Source organism: Coturnix japonica, chromosome 3 (assembly GCF_054131305.1).
Source record: "Coturnix japonica strain WE chromosome 3, WE-NBRP24, whole genome shotgun sequence".
In the NCBI taxonomy this organism is placed as follows: domain Eukaryota; kingdom Metazoa; phylum Chordata; class Aves; order Galliformes; family Phasianidae; genus Coturnix; species Coturnix japonica.
In genome coordinates this window covers 8,027,432-8,047,968 of record NC_140665.1, presented here as the reverse complement: position 1 = coordinate 8,047,968, position 20,537 = coordinate 8,027,432, and the positions used below count along the sequence as shown (strand labels likewise).

The 20,537-nt window shown below is 35.9% G+C and overlaps 1 protein-coding gene across 27 annotated transcripts in view; it reads left to right on the top strand.

Annotated features, from left to right (window-relative positions):
* Positions 1 to 20,537, top strand: part of CCDC88A (coiled-coil and HOOK domain protein 88A) — a 70,158-nt gene that overhangs the window by 27,560 nt on the left and 22,061 nt on the right. For all 27 annotated transcript variants that reach the window (XM_085542582.1, XM_085542581.1, XM_085542579.1 and 24 more), the window contains 16 exons: positions 86 to 226; positions 697 to 866; positions 4,114 to 4,195; positions 5,169 to 5,327; positions 7,119 to 7,265; positions 8,317 to 8,461; positions 9,036 to 9,223; positions 10,096 to 10,233; positions 11,540 to 12,610; positions 13,091 to 13,218; positions 15,354 to 15,492; positions 16,113 to 16,289; positions 16,831 to 16,992; positions 18,915 to 19,192; positions 19,377 to 19,520; positions 20,056 to 20,242. In XM_085542582.1, coding sequence (XP_085398708.1) covers positions 86 to 226; positions 697 to 866; positions 4,114 to 4,195; positions 5,169 to 5,327; positions 7,119 to 7,265; positions 8,317 to 8,461; positions 9,036 to 9,223; positions 10,096 to 10,233; positions 11,540 to 12,610; positions 13,091 to 13,218; positions 15,354 to 15,492; positions 16,113 to 16,289; positions 16,831 to 16,992; positions 18,915 to 19,192; positions 19,377 to 19,520; positions 20,056 to 20,242 — 3,456 coding nt within the window. The remainder of the gene's footprint in view (positions 1 to 85; positions 227 to 696; positions 867 to 4,113; positions 4,196 to 5,168; positions 5,328 to 7,118; positions 7,266 to 8,316; positions 8,462 to 9,035; positions 9,224 to 10,095; positions 10,234 to 11,539; positions 12,611 to 13,090; positions 13,219 to 15,353; positions 15,493 to 16,112; positions 16,290 to 16,830; positions 16,993 to 18,914; positions 19,193 to 19,376; positions 19,521 to 20,055; positions 20,243 to 20,537) is intronic.

Sequence of the window (20,537 nt, the reverse complement as noted above, 5' to 3'; positions counted from 1 at the left end):
CAGCTTTGTTTTATTTATGCTTCTTTTTTTTACTGGTACAATTTAAAACGTGTGCCTTTTTTCTCTTCTGTTTCATTCTTTGTAGATAACTCAGAACCAGGAAAATGTGTTTGATTTGCAGTGGATGGATGTCATCGTATTTACACAAGACTCTGTTGAACCTCTTTTGAAAAATATGACATTACATTTGAGAAGACTTGTAGATGAAAGAGATGAGCACTTAGAGGTACAAATGTGCTTTATTGCTAAAGAGAAACATAAGAAAAGATTTCTGAAAATGGAGAGGTTTACTGTTTTTAGAACACTTTAATATTGGTTCCATTAGTGTACAAAAGCAAGTATTCCTTGCTGCCAGAATGTTGCTTCAAGTCGTTACCATGCGCATACGTTTCGTTGAATACTGTGACAAAGCTGAGGAGAAACTAGCAGCTGATCTTTATCATAGGGGCAGTTTACATAAATGTTAGAGCTCTTTTACAGTTAAAAGCAGAAAAGCCAGAGCCACATCTGTAAAGTGTCCAGGAATCAGTGACCCATCAGCGTTCAGGGCAGTCACTGAAAGGTTACTGCTGTATTTGATGAGTTTTACAATAGCTAATCAATACTGTTAAGTAGCTATGACTATTCATAACTAGCTTTACATATAGAGGTGTGTAAAGGTCTTATAATTTTTTTTCCCTGTACTTTATTTTTTAGACTATCATAGAACTATCCGAAGATCGGGACGGTCTCCATTTGCTACCTCAGGCATCAGCAGCACAATCACCTTGTGGATCTCCTGGCTTGAAACACACAGAAAGCAAACAGCACCTGTCAGTTGAGCTAGCAGATGCCAAAGCAAGGATAAGAAGGCTTAGGCAAGAGATGTGAGTACCTGTTGGCTGCATTTATGTACTGAAAGTTGTTCATTTTTAATCATTTTTGATGTCGCATGATGGTAGTACTCTACATGCATATTCTTTCTTTCAAATATTAGAATGCAGTTTAAAATGCCTTGTTAAGCTGTTGTACCCCAGGGGACGTATTTCTAGCACATAAACATATTTGTGCAAAACCAGCTGTGTCTTAACATTGCACAGCCTAATGTTGCACTGCCTTTTTCTTTTACACACTGTCTGTAGTGTAATTTCTGAGGCAAAGTCCATTTATGCTTCTTCTGTTGCTCTTGAGCTATAATCTGTGCCTGAGTGTGCCTTTAATATGTGTGTGTTCATGGCATGTTTTTGAGACATTAATGTGACATGCTTAAAATTGCCTCAGCTGCAGTTGCAACTCAATTACTGGAGGATTAGTGTTAAACTTCACTATTCAGAAGGAGATAGGGAATCACTGCAGTGCTATCTGTAGCGTTACTTCATTCTTTTTAGAAATACAGTAAGAAATGTTCATCTGTTATTTATTCCTTGTTTATGAAAAATGTAGTTTGTTGGAGATTAGAAGAAATCATTCATTAGAATTTCTTCGTGTGTTTTTCTGCACAGCATTTGTTTGCTCACGCCTCTTAGAACTGCTCCTTATAACTTATCCTTGTTTGCCTTGTCAGTCTGTAGAAGAAATAAAGCAAACCAAATTCCAGTAAGTCTCTTGACCTGTTGGAAACCTGGGTGCAGTTCACTGGAAGGAGGTGTTTGTGGCTATGGAAGATGTAATTTGTAATATGAACAGAATGTTTCAGGTTGAGTCAATAAAGATTCTTAGGTTCCAAGTTGTTACCTTCATCTAGTTGGGGATTGCTGCCTTCTCCCCCTAGTGGTGGTTCTGGAGCTGAGGGGTATATTCCCCTTCCTTTACCTAGTCCAAGTGATGTTAAAAAAAATCAATCCAACTGTAGCAAAGATCTGTTTTCTTCTTCATGAAGTACAACTGCTTTAGTACTTATCAAGATAAACTTACTGTCCTTAGAGTCAAGGAACAAATCTGAGTAGTAGTGAAGTTCCCTAAGCAGAAAAACAGCAGGCCAAGGGGAGAATCTGATTCTGTATAACAGTGTGTTTTAGTGGAATTAAACACATGCAGTTTGAACTTAAAATTACAGATGTTAAATTTGTAGAGATTTAATATGTGTAGTAAGTAATTCACGTCTAATGGAAACAGCATAATTAGAGATTTTTAATCTCACACATCAAGTGGAAAGAGGAGAGAGGTAAAATTAAATAGAGTTGAAAGTAACATAAGTCAAAATTACAGCTCACTGGTCTGCTTTTATCGGAGTTTGTTGATCAGATTATCTCTAGCTGGCTGGTTTAAGTATCTAGTTGATTTACGCAGTGAATCCCCTTCCCCCACATCTCAGCTTTCATGGAGAATAGAGGACAAAAAGATGTGGCTCTTTTTTTTCCTTTCTGATGTCTGTGTTATTATGTGCCTGGTGAAACGAGCCCGCCCAAGATATTCTATAAACAGCTGCACCAAGAAAATTAGTGAAAAAATTGCTGTTATTAGTTTGATTGACGGTTAATAGATAGCCTAAACAGTGAACACTGGTATGTTCTGTATAATTTAGTACAATCCTCTCTAGCATGTAGCTGAAGCATGCAATTAGGACAACGGTGATGGCTGAGAATATTTCACATTTTGCACTCCAATTCAATTCCTCAATAAATTTCCTTTACAAGTAGCAGGACATCTAAAAGACTAGACTTTGATAAATTGACTTCAATCTATAGCATTTGTTATTAAACGCTGCTGATAAGCTTAAAACTAGATTTATTCCAGGGTTGAAAATAGTAAGCTTTGAATTTATTTATAACCTGGTTTTGGCAGTGAACCTGGCTTAATATACACTGTAGCAAATAGAATTTCATGTGAGAGATCTTTTAAGCTTATTTTCCTCTTCAGTACCATAATACCAGCATTTGAATCCAAAGAGTGATTTGAGGCATGTGATCTAGAATCTCCAGAATTGAAAGCTGTACACCTAATTTTCCATATTTCCATGTTGAACAGTAACACCAGGAATATGAATGTTGATAGTAAAGTTACAGTAACCTAACATAATATGGAATACATTTATACTTCCATGTCATTTCTGAACATGAATGTCAGTGAGAAAACTTCGATACCCAATGCTGCAGCAAGCTGTATAAAATGAACCCCTGCTTATCCAAAGGCTGCTAAAGACCTTGAAATTGTACGGTTCCAAAACTGTCATTCATTCTGAGATTTACTTATTTTTACAAGCAAGCATTATAGTTCTTCTAAAAACAAAAGTGAGGATTCTTTCCAGAATTATTTGTAGACTGTGTTATGTGTACATTTATTTCCCATTTTATACTTCCGTTTCATATTGGAATTCCAAAATGCTTAGTGATACAGCAACACATCTGAATATGCGCTATACCTTTAAGTACAGGCAGTTTTGGAAATGGCTTTTTTTTTTTTTTGGTTATTTTTTCAATAGTGAACATTGTTGGTCTTGACAGAAATGGATATTGAACATTACGTATTCTGTGTCTGTAAGAAAATGAGATTTCTCTTTCAATTACTCACTGCTTGAAGAACTCATTTCCTGAGCACTGAGAATTAAGTGTTAACTGGAAGTTAAGAATATGAGTCCTATAAGAAAAGGAGTGTTCTGAATCAAATTGTTTTTATTATGAGCTTCTGAATAAACTAAGGCAAGCGCTACATTGTCTTCATGGAACTGAGAGTCATTATGCAGGAGGATGCTTTTCATAATACCAGATTATTAAGTAGTAACTTTTTTAGTGAGTAATGGCATATTAAAACCTCGGTTCTTATTTGTACAAAAATGTGTACTATCTTCCCGCCCCCCCCTGCCCCCCCTTTTTTTTTTCCTCAAACAAAAATGCTTGTTAGGAGAGTTCTTTATCCCCTAATCTTTCTGCCCTGCATGAATAAGAGATCTCAGTGAACAAGGTTATTAATGACGATGAAAAGCCTGTCCAAATTAAAAAGCTTAAATATAGTCTAAGTGCTGGAGCACACCAGAAGCATGGTGGCATACCAAAGTTTTACACACTGTTGTGTTCATGAGATACTGGATTCAATAATGGAAATATCAGTAAAGCTTGATATCTGATTCTCAGACAGAGTGATGGCTATGAAGCTCTTCAGTCATCTTTCACTGTGTTTTCTGTTTTGTCTTTGAAGTGAGGAAAAGAATGAGCAGTTACTTGACTATAAACAAGAACTTGAACGGGTGGAAACTGAACTAAGGAGGCTTCAGCAAGAGGTATGGGCTTTGTCAATCTATTGCCTTGTTTAAACTCCACTCTGAACGTGAATAGTTTGCTTTGTTGGGTCTGGTGTGCTGGTAAAAGATTCTGCATTAGGTTACCGTTTCTTCTCTGATGTTTTTTCACTTCAACATTCAAGATGTTAGTTGTAAATATGTCCTGTAAGATACCTGTGCTGGATTTCTGATGGTTTGTGTTTCTTTTTTTCCCCTCAAAAACAGTACATTCAAATTTTGACTGTTTTTCTTTATGCCTTGGACCTACATTGATAGTGAAGGAAAGCATATAATACCTTTGTTCTTAAAATCTGAGTTGATGTGATTATTGAGGGCTGTTTGTTAGTTTAGTGGTCAAGGAAATGTTCTGAAACTTAGAAAATGTTGAAAAAGGCCAGCACAGTTCTCTTGGAAATACGTTATGTTTGCTGCTCACATAGCTATGATAAATGTGTGAAGTAGCAAAGCTTACAAGTTTGTTTCTCCTTTTGTGGTGCTTGTTCTGAAACAGACATAAACTTTGGAGAGTTTATATAAAAAGTGAACATTTGACATCTGTTTTTGCTATTGCCTCTATTGTGAATTTTCTATATTAAATACCAGATAAAATCTTTCCAACAAATTTGATAAGCAGTCTGCAGGATTTTTTTTTAATTATTATTATTTTATATTTTTGGCAAATAAATATTGATCCAGGTCTCTAGTTCAATGCTAGACATTAATTACTCACAACCATAGATTAGAATTTGTCTATTTAGGAACGTGAGATTTGAACACAGAAATGGTCATCTTCCTTTCAAAGCTAGGAGTGTTCTGTGACTGAATTCCTAAATTGTGTACAAATTATAAATAACAAATGGCCTCACTGGGATACCAGCCAACATCAACTTGGTAGTGTGTCTTATGAATCAATGTGTAGGGGAAAAAAAAGTTTGTGTCCTGTAATACTGTATGTAATTTCTGTATTTTCTAGAATAAGAATTTATTCTCAGATGCCCGTTCTGCCAGAGTTTATAGAGATGAATTAGATATTCTTCGTGAGAAGGCAATTCGAGTTGACAAGCTCGAAAGCGAAGTCAGCCGGTACAAAGAGAGGCTACATGATATGGAATTCTACAAAGCTAGAGTGGAGGTATGTTAAGTTGAGAAAATACTGACTAACCATCATTATTTTGTTTGATATGACTCTTTAAAAGTTGTTTTAATCATTTAAACATTGAGATGTGGATCAGTGTTGTAGCTTTTAGCTCTGGGATACGTAGTAGTCAGTCTTATATGGTGAAGTACAGTTCTTAAGTGAGAGTCCCTGTGTCTAATCCCACACGTTTTTGGTATGGCCTTAAGTTGTGTCAGGGGAGATTCAGTTTGGACATTAGGAACTTTGTTATTCTCTGAAAGAGCAGTAAAGTGCTGGGATGGGCTGCTCAAGGAGGTGGAGGAATCACTGTCCTGGAAGTGTTCAAGAAATGTTCTTATGTTGTAATGAGTGGCATGGTTTAGTGGGAAAGCATTAATGGTGTGTGGCTTGTTGAACTGGTTAATTTTGGCAGTCTTTTCCAACCATGGTTGATTCAGTGACTTCTATGATTCTGTGATTTGAAGTCAGCAGTATTCACCATAGTTCTAAGCTCACAAGGCCAATATTAGAGACTGTTTGGGATATACTTATTAGCTGTTGAGAAGCCAAGTCGAGGTGCTGATTAAACAGTATATTAAAAATGAAGTAATTTTTTTCTCCTCTGTAAGTCTCCAAAGAGAAGGTAAGTGTTATGTGTTGAAGAAATACTGGTGGCATAGCTAAATGAGTATACAGTGACAAGATTCCATGGATGCAATGCACTGGAAAAGATTCATTGACACCGTGCTGGAGGCACTTACCTCCCTAGGAACAATTAGTTTAGGAATCTAATAATTGTAGCAAATTTATTGGGCAAATACAAAGGTGGCAGAATATTTTAATGAAACAATCACTTATGGGAGTCAAAACATAAGATTTCAAGGTGGGCATTAAAAAACTTGACTCTGAAGAAAGCAGGAAGAACTAAATGGAAATGAAGATTTATTTGGAAAAAGTAATATTAGGATGCTAGTTTAAAATCTCTCTTTAAGGTAAAAATGGCCGAAAAGCCAAACAGATATTAGGTAAAAATACATAGTTACACAATATTATTCCAGATTAGTTCTTCATTTAATGTAGACTCTTAAAATCACAGAACTGGATGGGAATCTCAGGATCACATTCAGCCCCACTTTAAACATCCTGAGTATTTCTTACATTTCCATAACACTCCAAACAAAGGTTTGGTGTTCATCTGTTCTTTAAGACCTCATCAGTAAAGTGTCCACAGCCTTTTGTAGCAGTCTTTTGCTTCTTTGAAGTCTGTAACATATCACATGTTCTGTCACAGTTCTTTGTGTTTTAAAGCCTGACAACATTCTGCCTTATAAGGTAATTTTTTCCATTCTCTGGGTTCTGTGCTCATTCATATCTTTCTTAAAATTAGAGTCCTAAAACTAAACCTCATAGGAACAGTAGGAGTTCCATTTTTATATGCAGTTTAAGCTAATAAAAAACTAAAATTTGTTCACATGTTCTGTAGCTTGTAATCTATCTGATTTTATTTTATTTTTTTTCAGACATATTTGAATAGAGACAGTTATTAGTTTGGTTTGCTCCATAATAAGCTAATAGTTCTGTAGGTAGGAGTTCAGAGGTTAACATTTATCTTCAGTGATCTCTCTTTCAGATTTAGTGGGTGATTGCATGATTAAGTTTGAAATATTATCTGTTCACTGTTTTTAAAGGGTCTGTTACAGCTCTCCAATGAATATTCAACATTAAAGCATTTCTAAAACTAGGTGCAATGTGTGTCAAAGTTATATTAATAACACAGTAATTTTATTCTGTTTGTTTTTCATGTAGGAGTTAATGGAAGACAATCAAGTGATGCTAGAAACAAAGAGAATGTTTGAGGATCAAGTAAAGGCGTTGCAATGCCGTTCTGATAAACTACATGTGGTAGAAAAAGAGAATCTACAATTAAAAGCTAAACTACATGAAATGGAGATGGTAAGTGTAACTGGACAATGAAAAAGAACTACTAAAAACCTTAGAGTTTTATTTATGATTTTTAATACAAGGTGTTCCTGTCACAATGGTGTGGGAGAAGAGTAAGCTATGTCCTGGTTTACTAATCTTTTTCTGATCAGATTTGCTACAGTAGTTGTGATTCTGCTTAGGGAAATGAAAATTGCAATGAGCAGTGCTCTTCCGAATTGTTTAATCAGCTTAAATTGCGCTGATGAGACTCATTAGTAAGAGGATAGGATCAATGTTTTTTGGATGATGTGGTATTTTTTTGTCGCTTAAATACCTAGATGAGTATACAGTTCATGTTTCCAATTCTAGTAATAAGAAAGTGACATATTTTCCAGTAGTTTTTTCTTAGAAAAAAAAAAAACAAACAAGCAAGCATTCTGTTTATCATTTCTTCCCTCAAAAGTAAATACTGTAAAGTACAAAATCATAATCTGCCTGTTTTGCAGGTCTATTTTGTTTGCTTCCAGTTTTCATTGAAGAGCAGGAGTTTACCTTCTACTCTGAAGGTTTTCAGAAATTGATAGTGAGTTATAGCTGCGGTTTATTTTCCTACAAGAGTAGAATGTGCTGAAAGGGGGACTTACAAAGACTGTTGGGTCCATAATGTAAGAGTCTCATTCCTGCTGCAGCTTTTTTTTGCATGGAAGCAGTCTTATAAGAGAGAAACAAGTACTGATCTTTAGACTGTCCTTTTGTTAATTGTGAGTGCCACCAAGCTGTGCTTATTGCGTATGCTTCCTTTCCTGATATTCTGAGAGAAGTGAGTTTTAAAAAACAATAAATGGAGTCTTTGCCATAGGTTATGTTGAGAGAAGATTATTCTCTGCATATTTGTCTTTGCTGTTTGCCCACACTCCTGTTCTATGTCCTCCATAATTTTGTCTGGTCCTTCTTGTCTCACTGCATATTAGCAAATCAGAAAAGGGACTGTGCATCTCTCTGTTGCATATTTGATAATAAATAATTTCATGCATTTTGAGATGCAGCTTTTTCTGAAATTACACATGAAATAATTTTTAAGGAGCGTGATATGGACAGAAAGAAGATTGAGGAACTTATGGAGGAAAATATGGCTCTAGAAATGGCTCAGAAACAAAGTATGGATGAATCACTACATCTCGGCTGGGAACTTGAGCAGATAAACAGGTTTACTGAGCATTCTGAAGGTAAGTTCAGTTATTGTTTCTTTTTTTGTGTGGTTTTTTGTTTGTTTGTTTTCAAATTTAACTCAGGCCTCTATATTCATGCAGAAGTGACCACGTATTAAGAGGGTGTATAATACCTTGTAGTTAAATGGTATACCTTGAAATACCTTGTAGTTAAATTTGCATTTAAACATTTATATTCTGCCTCAACTCTGAAAGCTCGGAAAGATTTACTAAGGTTTCTTAATAATTGCCGAAATTCTTGCAGCAAGAATATTGATTCTTCTGTTATAGAATGCTTGGTCATGTTGCTGGATCACATAGAAAGGATTTGAGGAGATCTTGGGGAAATCTCTATCATGGTTATGAACTATAGGTTATGTAGGACGTTTATTGTTTGCATCTGTAGTGTTTCTTGTAAGGAAAATGAGTCACTAATGCTGTCTATTCAGCTAGAAGGCACTGCAGGATCATTATAGGCTTCTAAATCCATTAAGTCTAAAAATGCCAAGTCTTTCCTTGAATGACTCCAGGTAGTGACAAATAACCTTTTCTCCTTTTTTATTTTCTTTAATTGTTTTATTTTCTGTCACAGTGTCACATAAATCACTTGGTCTTGAAGTAACTGAACTGACATCAAGCAGATTGCTGAAACTGGAAAAGGAAAACCAAAGCTTGCTGAAAACAGTGGAAGAGCTACGAAGTACAATGGGTGATTCTGTAGGAGGCAGTAGTTCAAGGATTCTGAAAATGGAAAAAGAAAACCAAAGACTAAACAAAAAGGTAGTGACCGGTCTGATTTGAGTTGTGTATGAGTTGCCTAATTTTACTTGCTGTTTTCTGAGGCATAACATAATAAACATTTTAAAGCAACCCATTACTACAGAGTCTCACAAATACCAGGTAGATAGAGGGGTTATGTCAACCCCACTCTTGGTGGCCAGTTTGCACAGACCTGCTGAGAGTACTGGGCAGGCTATGGATAAAGTTCCCAGATGGTATCTGACTGTGTTCCTGTTGAGGTGATCGAGACAGTTACTTCTGTGTTGCAAAGTGCCAATATCCTCATAAAACATGCGCTGCTCTGCTAAGGTAGGGGTCAGGCAATTTTAATCTCAGAGGGAAAATAAACAGAAGACTGGTCAACTATTAGTGTTCTCAGCCAAAGTAGAAGTATAATTCAGTTCTGACTTATTTGATGCCATGCTTTTTGCATTTTCTCAATCACTGAATTACTTTGTAGAACAGAATTTGTTATTCCACAGTCTTCTGTGATTGTTTTATTCCTTGCTTTTTTTAACAGCCAACTCAGGTAATTGGCTTCTAAAAGTATTTCTACTGAAGTCTGAGTTGAAGAAGTGATGGAGGTACAGTAGAAACTCCACTTAAAAAAAAAAAAAAAAAAAGATAAATAAAAATGGATGCTTGGGGGATATCTGAAGCCATTACCAATACTTTTTATGAAAAAGTAGTTTATAGATCATTTTCTCTGCTAATGTAAAAGAATGTCTTGTCTGCCCAAAGTCGTTCAGGAGTAGATTGAAATGAATTGTTTCAGATACAAAGCAGGAGGTTACTCTAACTTACCTTATTTGTATATATCAGAGTAAAGGCAAGCCAGCCTTTTCTGAAAGAAAAACTTTCTTTTTTTCTAGATTGAGGGACTGGAAAACGAAATTGTCCAAGAGAAACAGAGTCTTCAGAACAATCAAAATTTAACTAAGGATTTGATGAAAGAAAAAGAGCAACTTGAAAAGAAAGTTGAAACAGTTCGAGAAAACTTGGAACGACAAGTGAGTAACAGAATTAGAAGTCTTAATGTCATGTTGTATTTTTTTGTTCTCCTTTTTTTTATTTCTCTGTAGGCATAAAGGAATTACAAATGTAGCTATACCTGCAGCATGATAACTTGTTTTAGTCCTGCAGCCAGTCATAGTAATGACTAATTTTTAGCTGTCTTTACTGTTAATATTAGGACTTGTTAGTGTTTTCATGGGCTGTGTATTTGCTACAGTTAATTAGAGGGTGTATCAGCCAGAATAGGAAATTGGTAGCTTTGGAGTTACACCTCTCAGTGGAGAAAAAACAAGATTCAGGTGGCTGGTCAATTTGGAATAATGCTGGAGTAGAAACTGAGAACTGTAGCAGCTTCTTCTTGCAGGGTCCAGTATCTGAGCTGGTCTGCTGCTGAGTCTGTGTCACTTACCTTTGTAGTTATCTAGATACAATGGGTCCTGCTCCAGATTCTGAACATCACTTGCGCTAGAACTACCAGCTAGTCAAAGCTCAAAAATGATGGCAGAATTTATTATTTTGCTTGCTAGAAATTGGAATCTGTGTCTTAGTGAAAGATGGGCGCTGTATTTGGGAAAGTACTGATGTTATCATATGGGTGCAGGCCCTGTTAGAGCTTTTGCAGTCTTTGCTGAGCAATTCAAAAGACTGGTAGAAAGCAACTAGTAAGAGACAAGTTATGGAGACTTCTGGAGATCGTTGCTTGTAGTAATCAAGTCCTTTAAAATTAGAACTGTGCCTATCTTTAATTCCACCACTGCTTCTTCTCAGAATGTGATCGACTGTAAAGAGGACGCCCTCATATCCCAAAGATCAGTTCTGTTTTTTCCAGGTGAAATAAAGACACTCGTGTCTATCCCACTTCCTACCATCTCAAGTTTGGTTTAGAACCTGAGTGCAGTTTTATACTTTGTTTCTATGTTTCTAGTAGAAGCTCTCTGGAAATCACAGGATTTCAGGAAAATACAAACTAGATTTGATTAAGCACAAATGAGAAGGAAATGAAGCTAAGAACTAAAACACAGCTTTTGTGTGTTTTTGTGTGTTTTATTTTTGTGTTGTCTGAAATCCAAGAGTAAAATATTTGAGGAGTCTCATTGATTTACAGCTTTTTTTGTCAAACTGTCACCTATGTACATATGGACAGTCTGTAAGGCTGCAAATAAATAATCAGTAAAGTCTTTATTTAAAATCCTACCGTAAAAAGGCAATAGGGTGCAGTATCTTAGCAGTGTTCAGTTTATGTATGGGGATAATTATTTGTTGACATGTTGCTTACTAAAGTCTGTTTTTCCCTTTAATTAGATAAAACTGTTAGAACAAGAAAACGAACGTTCAAATCAAACCATAGCTTCTTTAAGACAACGCTCACAAATTGGTGCTGAAGCACAAATGAAAGAAATCGAAAAAGAAAACAAAATTCTTCACGAGTCTATTAAGGAAACCAGCAGTAAGTTAAATAAGCTTGAATTTGAAATAAAACAAGTCAAGAAAGAAATGGAGCTCTATAAAGAGAAAGCAGAGAGAGCAGAAGAACTTGAGAATGAGCTACATCGTCTGGAGAAGGAAAATGAATTATTACAGAAAAAAATTGCTAACTTAAATATCACTTGTGAGAAGATAGAGGCCTTAGAAAAAGAGAACTCGGACCTGGACATAGAAAACAGAAAGCTGAAAAAAACTTTGGATAGTCTGAAAAACCTCTCGTTTCAACTGGAGTCCTTAGAAAAGGAAAATTCACAACTTGATGAAGAAAATTTAGAGTTAAGAAGAAGAATTGAATCTTCCAAGTGTACAGGCATTAAAATGGCGCAGTTACAATTAGAAAATAAGGAGCTGGAGAGCGAAAAGGAGCAGCTTAAAAAGAGCCTTGAACTCATGAAAGCATCGTTTAAGAAAAGCGAACGCTTAGAAGTCAGCTACCAAGGTCTAGACACAGAAAACCAAAGGCTGCAGAAAGCCCTTGAAAACAGCAATAAGAAAATTCAGCAATTGGAAAGTGAATTAGAAGAATTAGAGTCTGAAAATCAAACTCTGCAGAAAAACTTAGAAGAGTTGGTAATTTCTAGTAAGCACCTAGAGCAACTAGAAAAAGAGAATAAGTTGTTAGAGCAGGAGACTTCTCAACTGGAAAAAGATAAGAAACAGCTAGAAAAAGAAAATAAGAGACTTCGACAACAAGCAGAAATTAAGGACAGTACTTTAGAAGAAAACAATGTCAAAATTAACCATCTGGAGAAGGAAAATAAGTCTTTGTTTAAACAAATAGCTGTCTATAAGGAGTCCTGTGTACGCCTGAAAGAACTAGAAATGGAAAATAAGGAACTTGTGAAAAGAGCTAGCATTGATAAGAAAACCCTTGTCACTTTACGAGAGGTAAGTAGAATGTGGTTACCATTCTTGTTGTAATCTGTTTACGGTATAGAGGACTTGTATCTGTTTTTGGGGAAAAAAGAGAATGCTTCAATGTGTAAACTGTTAGCATATTTTAGGGGTTGCATAACTATAATAAATGCAGTCGTGCAGTCAATGCACACTGAAACCTATAAGGGTGCTTAATAGACAGGTATGGAGCTATGGAGCTGTTAAATGAATGTTGTTCAGATCCTTCATCTTAGTGTTTGTTTGGACTGCAGCATCACCCCTTGATTTTGATGTTCAAGACCAAGATAGCAAGGAAGAGAGTGAATGAAATCATGATTTTGGTTGAATTGGAATGACTGATACAATTAACTGGGAGGAAGGGAGAGTTAGTGGCGCAGACAGATTTTAGATGGTGATAGAAGATTTGTTCCTAGACAGAACTAAGACTCTATCATTTTATTTGTATGATAACACTAACTTTTTCTGTGTAAGGACTTGGTGAATGAAAAACTGAAGACCCAACAAATGAATAATGATCTAGAAAAACTTTCCCACGAACTTGAAAAAATAGGTTTAAACAAGGAGCGTCTCTTGTGTGATGAGCAGAGTAGTGATGACAGGTAAGAAGTGACAGAGGCAGTAAAACATGGTACACTCAGTGTAATTTTCTTATAAAATCTGTGGGGAAAAAAAAGAAGTTGCTTGCTTTCCTTGCTTGCTAAGATATTTCTAATGCTTGAATGTCTGCAAAACTTCATATGAGAACTCTATCATTCTTCCATGCCTGCCAGCATAAAACAGCTGCTATCTGACATCTGTTTCAGTTCCCTCTACTGTATGTTGTGTTCTGTCTTGTCCTGCATGGATTTAGGGAAAACTTGTGACAGAAGAAAAGCAGGCAGATATGGGCTTCTGGTGGATCTTTCCAGTCTTTCCTCCATGATGCTGTTCTTTTCTTACAAACAAAACAAAAAAACCCAACAGAAGCAGGGGGTTGAATAGTAGCAGGTGTTGTCATGATCATCTGTTATTGCCAGTGAGTGTCATGAACATGTGGATTGCTTTAGGGCCTTTTATATTGAAAGACAACCAAATGACAATTCTTTCTCTTTAGTTTCCTTTTCTTGCTGCTGGAGATGATTTAGTGGGGTGGTGCCATAGAACCATTCCCATCTCTTGTTTTCTGCTGGTGTCCTTTATCTTCTTCTCTCAGCTTACAAAATAAGGAGCTGTGTTAAGAACAGTCCTTAGAAATTTGTCTATGAGAAAGTGGAAGCAGATTTAGGTTTGCTTTTCACATAGTACAACTTCCAAAAACACCTATACAGAATAACATTTTTTCCCATTTGATGTAGCTCCACATTCTTGAATGAGAAGTATTTTTAAAAACAGCTTGAAAAGTGGAAAGTTGGAAATTATGTTTTTCAACTGTCCTACCCTTTACTTTGCAAAGTGAAAACACACATTTTTTTTCCTCTCACTTAGAGAAAAATCTCTTTTCTTTTTCCTATCTGGGGCTAAGCTGATCCCATTTGATAAATTAGCATTGAATTCTTTCCCTCTTTACTTTGTCTTACCTCCCAAATGACAGCTGTCTTTAGGTAAACATTTGTAGATTCAGACCTTGAATCTGAAATACCCGTGTCAGTGAGAACAGAAATTTGTACCATTTCTTGTTCAGTATTCAAAGGGATGCCAGGGATTGAGTCTCTGTTAATAGTCTTTTTCCTTCTTTTTCTATGTAAGTGTATAACTTTCTAGTAATAGAACTTATTTGTAGCTGAATGCATGCTTCAGCTCGCAAAGATGAAATGCTATCAGTTCTACTTTTTCATAAACTGCCTGTTTCTTGTACCTTAGAATCTAGAATTCTCATCCTACTATATAATGTTTTTGGACAGCTTTCTACTTACTAATTCTCTGCCCATTGGTCTTCTGCTCCAGTTCCTGATTAGATCTAATGCTGTTGTCAATTGAGGAGTCTCTTGCAATTCTCTTCAATCTGAGTTATTTTTCAGCAGTTGAGATTAAGAAGGAAAGAGTTTATGACTGCTTCTATTTTATCCTACAGCTGGCAAAAGCGGGATGTCTTCCAAATTCTGAACACATGTACAGTGTCAGCAGCTGAAAACTGATTGAGTGTAGCCTTCTAAAATTCTATTTTCTAAAAGGTCTAATAATGTATTAGAATATCCTGCACTGACAGTTTCAGGAAATACTGTTATAAAGCAATATATCGTAAATCTAGTCACTTCTCTCCAAAATATGTGATTGTTTCTTTAGGTGCCCTACAATATTATAAATATACCAAAAAAAGAAAACCCCAAAGGCCTCTTCACATGTCAGGAGTGGTAACAGTCTTAAAATAGCAGCAGCTGGGCTGAGTGAGCAATTCACACACTCATGCATCAAATGAGTATGCACCTGCAAAGAACCGTTCTTATCCCTAATGCCTCCTCTATTTGAGCAGGCAGGAAATAGGGATTGATGAAAATCTTGCTCTCCAAATACTTCACATTTTAATTTAGTTGCAGTCCCTGCTGGAGTGCAGCCAGAAAGAAGGGTGCTGTCAGCACACCCGCACACTAATTCTCCCAGTAGTCAGTGCCCTACTGTTGTGGCTGAGTATTGCTTATGTATATCTGTTGCCCTTGAGCCTGCTGCTTCAGAACGTTGTGAACATTAAAAGAACCTGAAATAATTGTTGAAATAAAAGCATATATATGTTTTTTTTTGGTGGCGTGCTTTTGAATAGGTACAAACTTTTGGAGTCAAAATTGGAATCCACTCTTAAGAAATCTCTTGAAATAAAAGAAGAAAAAATTGCTGCTTTGGAGGCTCGTTTAGAAGAATCAACAAACTTAAACCAGCAGCTCCGTCAGGAACTTAAAACAGTAAGGAGAATGTCTTCTTTTGCATAAGGTTAAATGAATCATATTCCAGCTACTGTTGTTGTTTCTTACTCTGTGCTTGGTATTTTTGTTTAAGACAGCAAAAAAGATGAGTAACCTTGGGGTAGCCTAAAGCAGGGCAAAGGTGTAATTGCTTTTTAAAGCTACAATAATACAGGTCCAGAATCGAAATCACATGAAAAGAAGTTGAAGATCATTGAATATGTCAGTTAGATAAATATTCTGAAGTCTGTTTGACTTGGGATGCCAAAAAAAGTTAATTCTTGTTAAGTTACTTTTCCTGAACTACTTTGAGCCTGAATGGCTAATCAAAAAAAGAAATAGTCTCTTTGGTTGTTGGACTTCATTATGAAAGCTGAGAGATACAACTGAAAGCTCTAAAATAAAGTCTCCTTTTGGTTTGTAGTCATATTTGTCGGCTTATTATGGTTGAGCTATCAGTATCCATACATCATTTTTGCAGTATCTCATCAAATGTACACAGAAATACAGCGATATAGAGCATTTTTTGTACTCTGGAAAGTGGTACGGTTGTATAATAGTATATGATATAGGAAATGGAAAACTGTAAACTGAATGCAAATTGTCCTAAATAATTTCAGGTGAAAAAGAACTATGAAGCTCTCAAACAAAGACAAGAAGAGGAAAGAATGGTTCAGAATCCTCCTCCAAGAAAGGGAGAAGAAAATCAGTCAGTCAATAAGTGGGAGAAAGAAACCCAGGAAACTACTAGAGAGTTACTGAAAGTTAAAGATAGATTAATTGAAGTGGAAAGGAATGTAAGATGTGCTTTTTCTGCTGTTCTCATTTGAAATGTTTGTCTTGAGCTGTTCTAGTAATTTGAATAAGGATATTCTTAAAGAAATGTGCTATTTATCACCTAATTTACAGAATCTGTGTTGTATTTCTTAGCACAGCTGGGTCTTGTGATGCTATAAAGCACTTGACAGGCATTTAAAAGGGGAAAAAAAAATGTATATCTGATTTTTTCCCTTTTGAATCCCACAAATCACTCATATAATCTTTATATACACGTCATTGAGAGTTCCTTACTGTTTCTCCATTGGTAAAATAACAGCCATTATTTCAATCTTCAACTGTAGCGATATCATTGTATGTTACTTTTGTAATATAAGGTGATACGGTTTTATTCCACTCTGTAAATATCTGTGAATGTTGTAAATCTCTTCCTTGCTGCCGAAGTACAAAGGATCATAGTAGTGTAAATCACGCTGCTTTATTTGCTTTAGAGGAAGTGCTGTTTCTAAAGTTCCATAAAAACCTGTGAACTCAAAGTTTCTTTTGTGTTGTTGCTCAAAGAATGCTACGCTCCAAGCAGAGAAGCAAGCACTGAAAACACAATTAAAGCAGCTGGAGACACAGAATAACAATCTTCAGGCTCAGATTCTTGCACTTCAGAGGCAGACTGTCTGTCTACAGGAGCAAAACACAACTCTACAGACCCAAAATGCAAAGCTTCAGGTAATATTTTCGTATTTTCTTTTTAAAAATAAATTCAATTCTGAGTTGTTGTTTTTTTTTTTTTTAAGCTAATGGCAATGATGTAAGTCATGCTTTGATTCTGGTGTACATATGGAAGAGAAAGGAATGTGCAAATAATATGCACTAAGCACAATCAAATGATATTTAGTGATGATGGAGAACAAACTTTCTAGGAGTTGCTTTTATTACCTTGTGTTTCTCCTATTTAAACTTGTGGCTTTATAATCAGGCGTAGAGTAGGTTCACTTAACCTGCCTTTTAATATATATATATATAATTTAATTTATTATTATTTCTTTTTTAATTCTAAATTAGGTCAAGGAAGTGGATGGTGTGTCCACAGAGACTACTAAGTTATTCTATTTCTATAGCTGGAATTTAAAAATAAATAAATAAATAATCATACCTAAAAGAAAAAGCAAGGTGTTACTTATCAAATACATGGTTTGGGGCTTTTTTTTCCTTCTGATAAATAAAATGCGCTTCTTAATGGATTGAGTATGTTTTGGAGCTCTAAAAACCAAAACTACTTGATGACAAATTTAATATAAAGTCTGCAGTTCAGCACAGATAGATGCTGAAAAATGATGAAAAGTGGGCAGAAATCAATGAGTGAAGGAATCCTTAGGTTTGTGAACAAATAATGTATTTTGTGAATGCCTTGAGTCATCTTTCTGTCTTCTGCTGTTGCACCCCAGATGCACTTTCCATCTACCACATTGAAATCTAATTAGCACACAGTGCTCCCCATTGTGGCAGGCAAGCCTGTGTACAAAACAGAATCTTTGTGCATATGGTGTCTCTCATCTAGTTTTTAAAATATCAGTGGGGATGGGTGTGGAAATATCTTTTTGAGTTTCAGACAAATGGGATTATATATTTGGGATTCAGGACTTTTGCTGTTTTGTAATAGAAAATTTTGTATGTCAAAGAATAACTGGGAATTCTGAACTAAATCAAATTTTGAATTCAATCTGTGAAGTTTTACAGCATGTACGTGCTGTCAGATGTTACTTCATTTCCACTGAAGGCTCAGCTTTTTCTGCAACAGAGAATGCTTCCATTCCAACAGAAGGGGATTTGTTCCTTACTAACAGCATGTTCTGCAGCGATAGACTTACTTGGTTTTGTTTTTAATGTTAACAGATACCTTGAGGCTATAAGAAGTCTCAGTCAGTGACTTTTTGTTTGCTTGTTTTTGATTAAGAAAGAGGAGGAGACAAGCATACTACAGCTCTGATACAGGCATGTTAGGTATCCTCACTTCTTTAATACATCTAAGATTAGGTTATTTTCTTTTAGGCAAAGTAAAGATTTCTATGTCTTATGTTGAATACTTAAATGTATAATGGATATTAATATTGTTCTGACATAGCTTCTAAAAAATGGTACTCTTCCACAGGAGTGCTTTCTGTCAGATCCTACAATATGCACATAAGGTGATCAGCTGCTGCCATTTACAGTGGTGGAAAATGAACAGAAACTTGGTAGCTTCTCAGATAGAATCTGGCTAGTTCTCTCTGTTAAATGGATGGTAATGTTTTAAGACTAATGGTGAAGTCTACATGGATAGAACAAGGATTTTGTGGAGACAATAGAGATTCTGTACAGGAAAGAGTTATATCAAAATAAAAGGAACTTGCATATTAGTAATGTCACAGATTAGGTTTACATGAGTAAACTGATCCAAAGTATTCTTAAAGATGTACAAATTTGAGCTATTGAGATAGAAGAAGAAAAGTATTGTCATTAAAGGTTGTCAGGTAATGGAGTAAATAGATGGTCGCAGTTAAACACTCAAAGTTGAACACTCAAGAAACCCTTTAATTAGGAGGGTTCAGACAAGATGACTCAGCCTAAGAAATTAATTTGCTTCTATTGTCAAATGTTTATGACTGCAGGTTGAAAATTCTACCCTTAATTCTCAAAGTACATCTCTAATGAATCAGAATGCACAACTGTTGATTCAACAGTCTGCTTTAGAAAATGAAAAGGAAGGTGTGCTCAAGGAGCTTGAGGATCGGAAGTCACTGTACGATTCACTTCTCAAAGACCACGAAAAACTGGAGCACCTACACGAGCGCCAGGCTTCTGAGTATGAGTCTCTGATTGCTAAACATGGAAGTCTTAAATCTGCACACAAAAATCTGGAGGTGGAGCATAAGGACTTGGAAGACAGGTAAATTTTAACATGCACGTTAAAATTAGAAGACTGGTTTCTCAGCAAAAAGTGCTGCATACTTAATCAGTATGAATAAAATTTCCATTACTCAAAGATATCTTCAGAATTTGCAAGATCACCGTTTCAAGAAAATCTGTTTTCTTATTATTCTACAGAAAAGAAATATGATTTTTGTTTGCAGGTACAATCAGTTGCTTAAACAGAAAGTGCAGCTGGAAGAATTGGAGAAAGTGCTCAAAACAGAACAGGAGAAAATGCTGCAGCAAAATGAAAAACACGAGACTGTAGCAACAGAGTATAAGAAACTTCGTGATGAAAATGATAGGTAAAGCAGAAGTCTGATATATATATTTGCTAGTGGAGCTCTGAGTGCTCACCAGCATGGTCTAAACAAGCATTGCATCTGCTCATGTTTCTTAATTCCTGATGCCGTGCACCAGAACATAAATGACCCATACCTTACAGAAACTCTGCTCTGTAATAGGAAGGCTGAATCAGGGGGGGGAAATGCACAAAGAATGGTAATTTTATCCTGACTACACTGAATTTTACTTTGCAGCACAAGAATGCCAGGCAAAGTGCTGTGCAGTGTGGATGGGGGCTGTAGAGAGAGCAAGTTGCTTGAGGGGTGGGATAACAGGTTGATGCTGATAGGGGTAGAAATGTATTGATGTGGGCAGTGAAGGTCTGCACAACACACACATACCTGTGGGAAAGTAGATTTAGAGAGATTTTATGCTTATTCTGTGAGGGTAGCATCAAGCCCTGGAAGCACAGTGTTTTGAGGGAGCGTGGGTTACTAAATACATTTCCTGATAGCAAAATTGCATGTATTCGTTTATGTTACCTTTTAATTCTAGGCTTGCTCATGCACACGATCAGCTCTTGAGAGAGAATGAAGTTCTGCAAACTGACCATAAGAATTTGAAGACGTTATTGAACAATTCCAAACTGGGACAAACGCAATTAGAAGCAGAGTTCTCTAAACTCAGAGAAGAGTACCAACTGCTGGATATTAAATGTACAAAAATAAGTAATCAATGTGAGGTATGTGAAAATCACTGTATTTTTAAGACCATTATCATCATAACGTTACGTATAAATTCATAAATATGAGGTGTTTGAAAATTGAACGCTTGTTTATAGATAATGAAGTTGGTCTGAAGGCAAATGAATTTGCCTGCTGTACAGGCAGTCATAAAAATGAGCTTGTGCTGGGTAAGCTGTATTGAGTTAAAGTGTTAAAAGTTCTTATCAGTTGCATCATGATTCAGGTTTCTGTTTGACTGTTGAAATAAATACATTGTAGACCTCTCTAAGTTTTCTGGATAATCTCATCTGT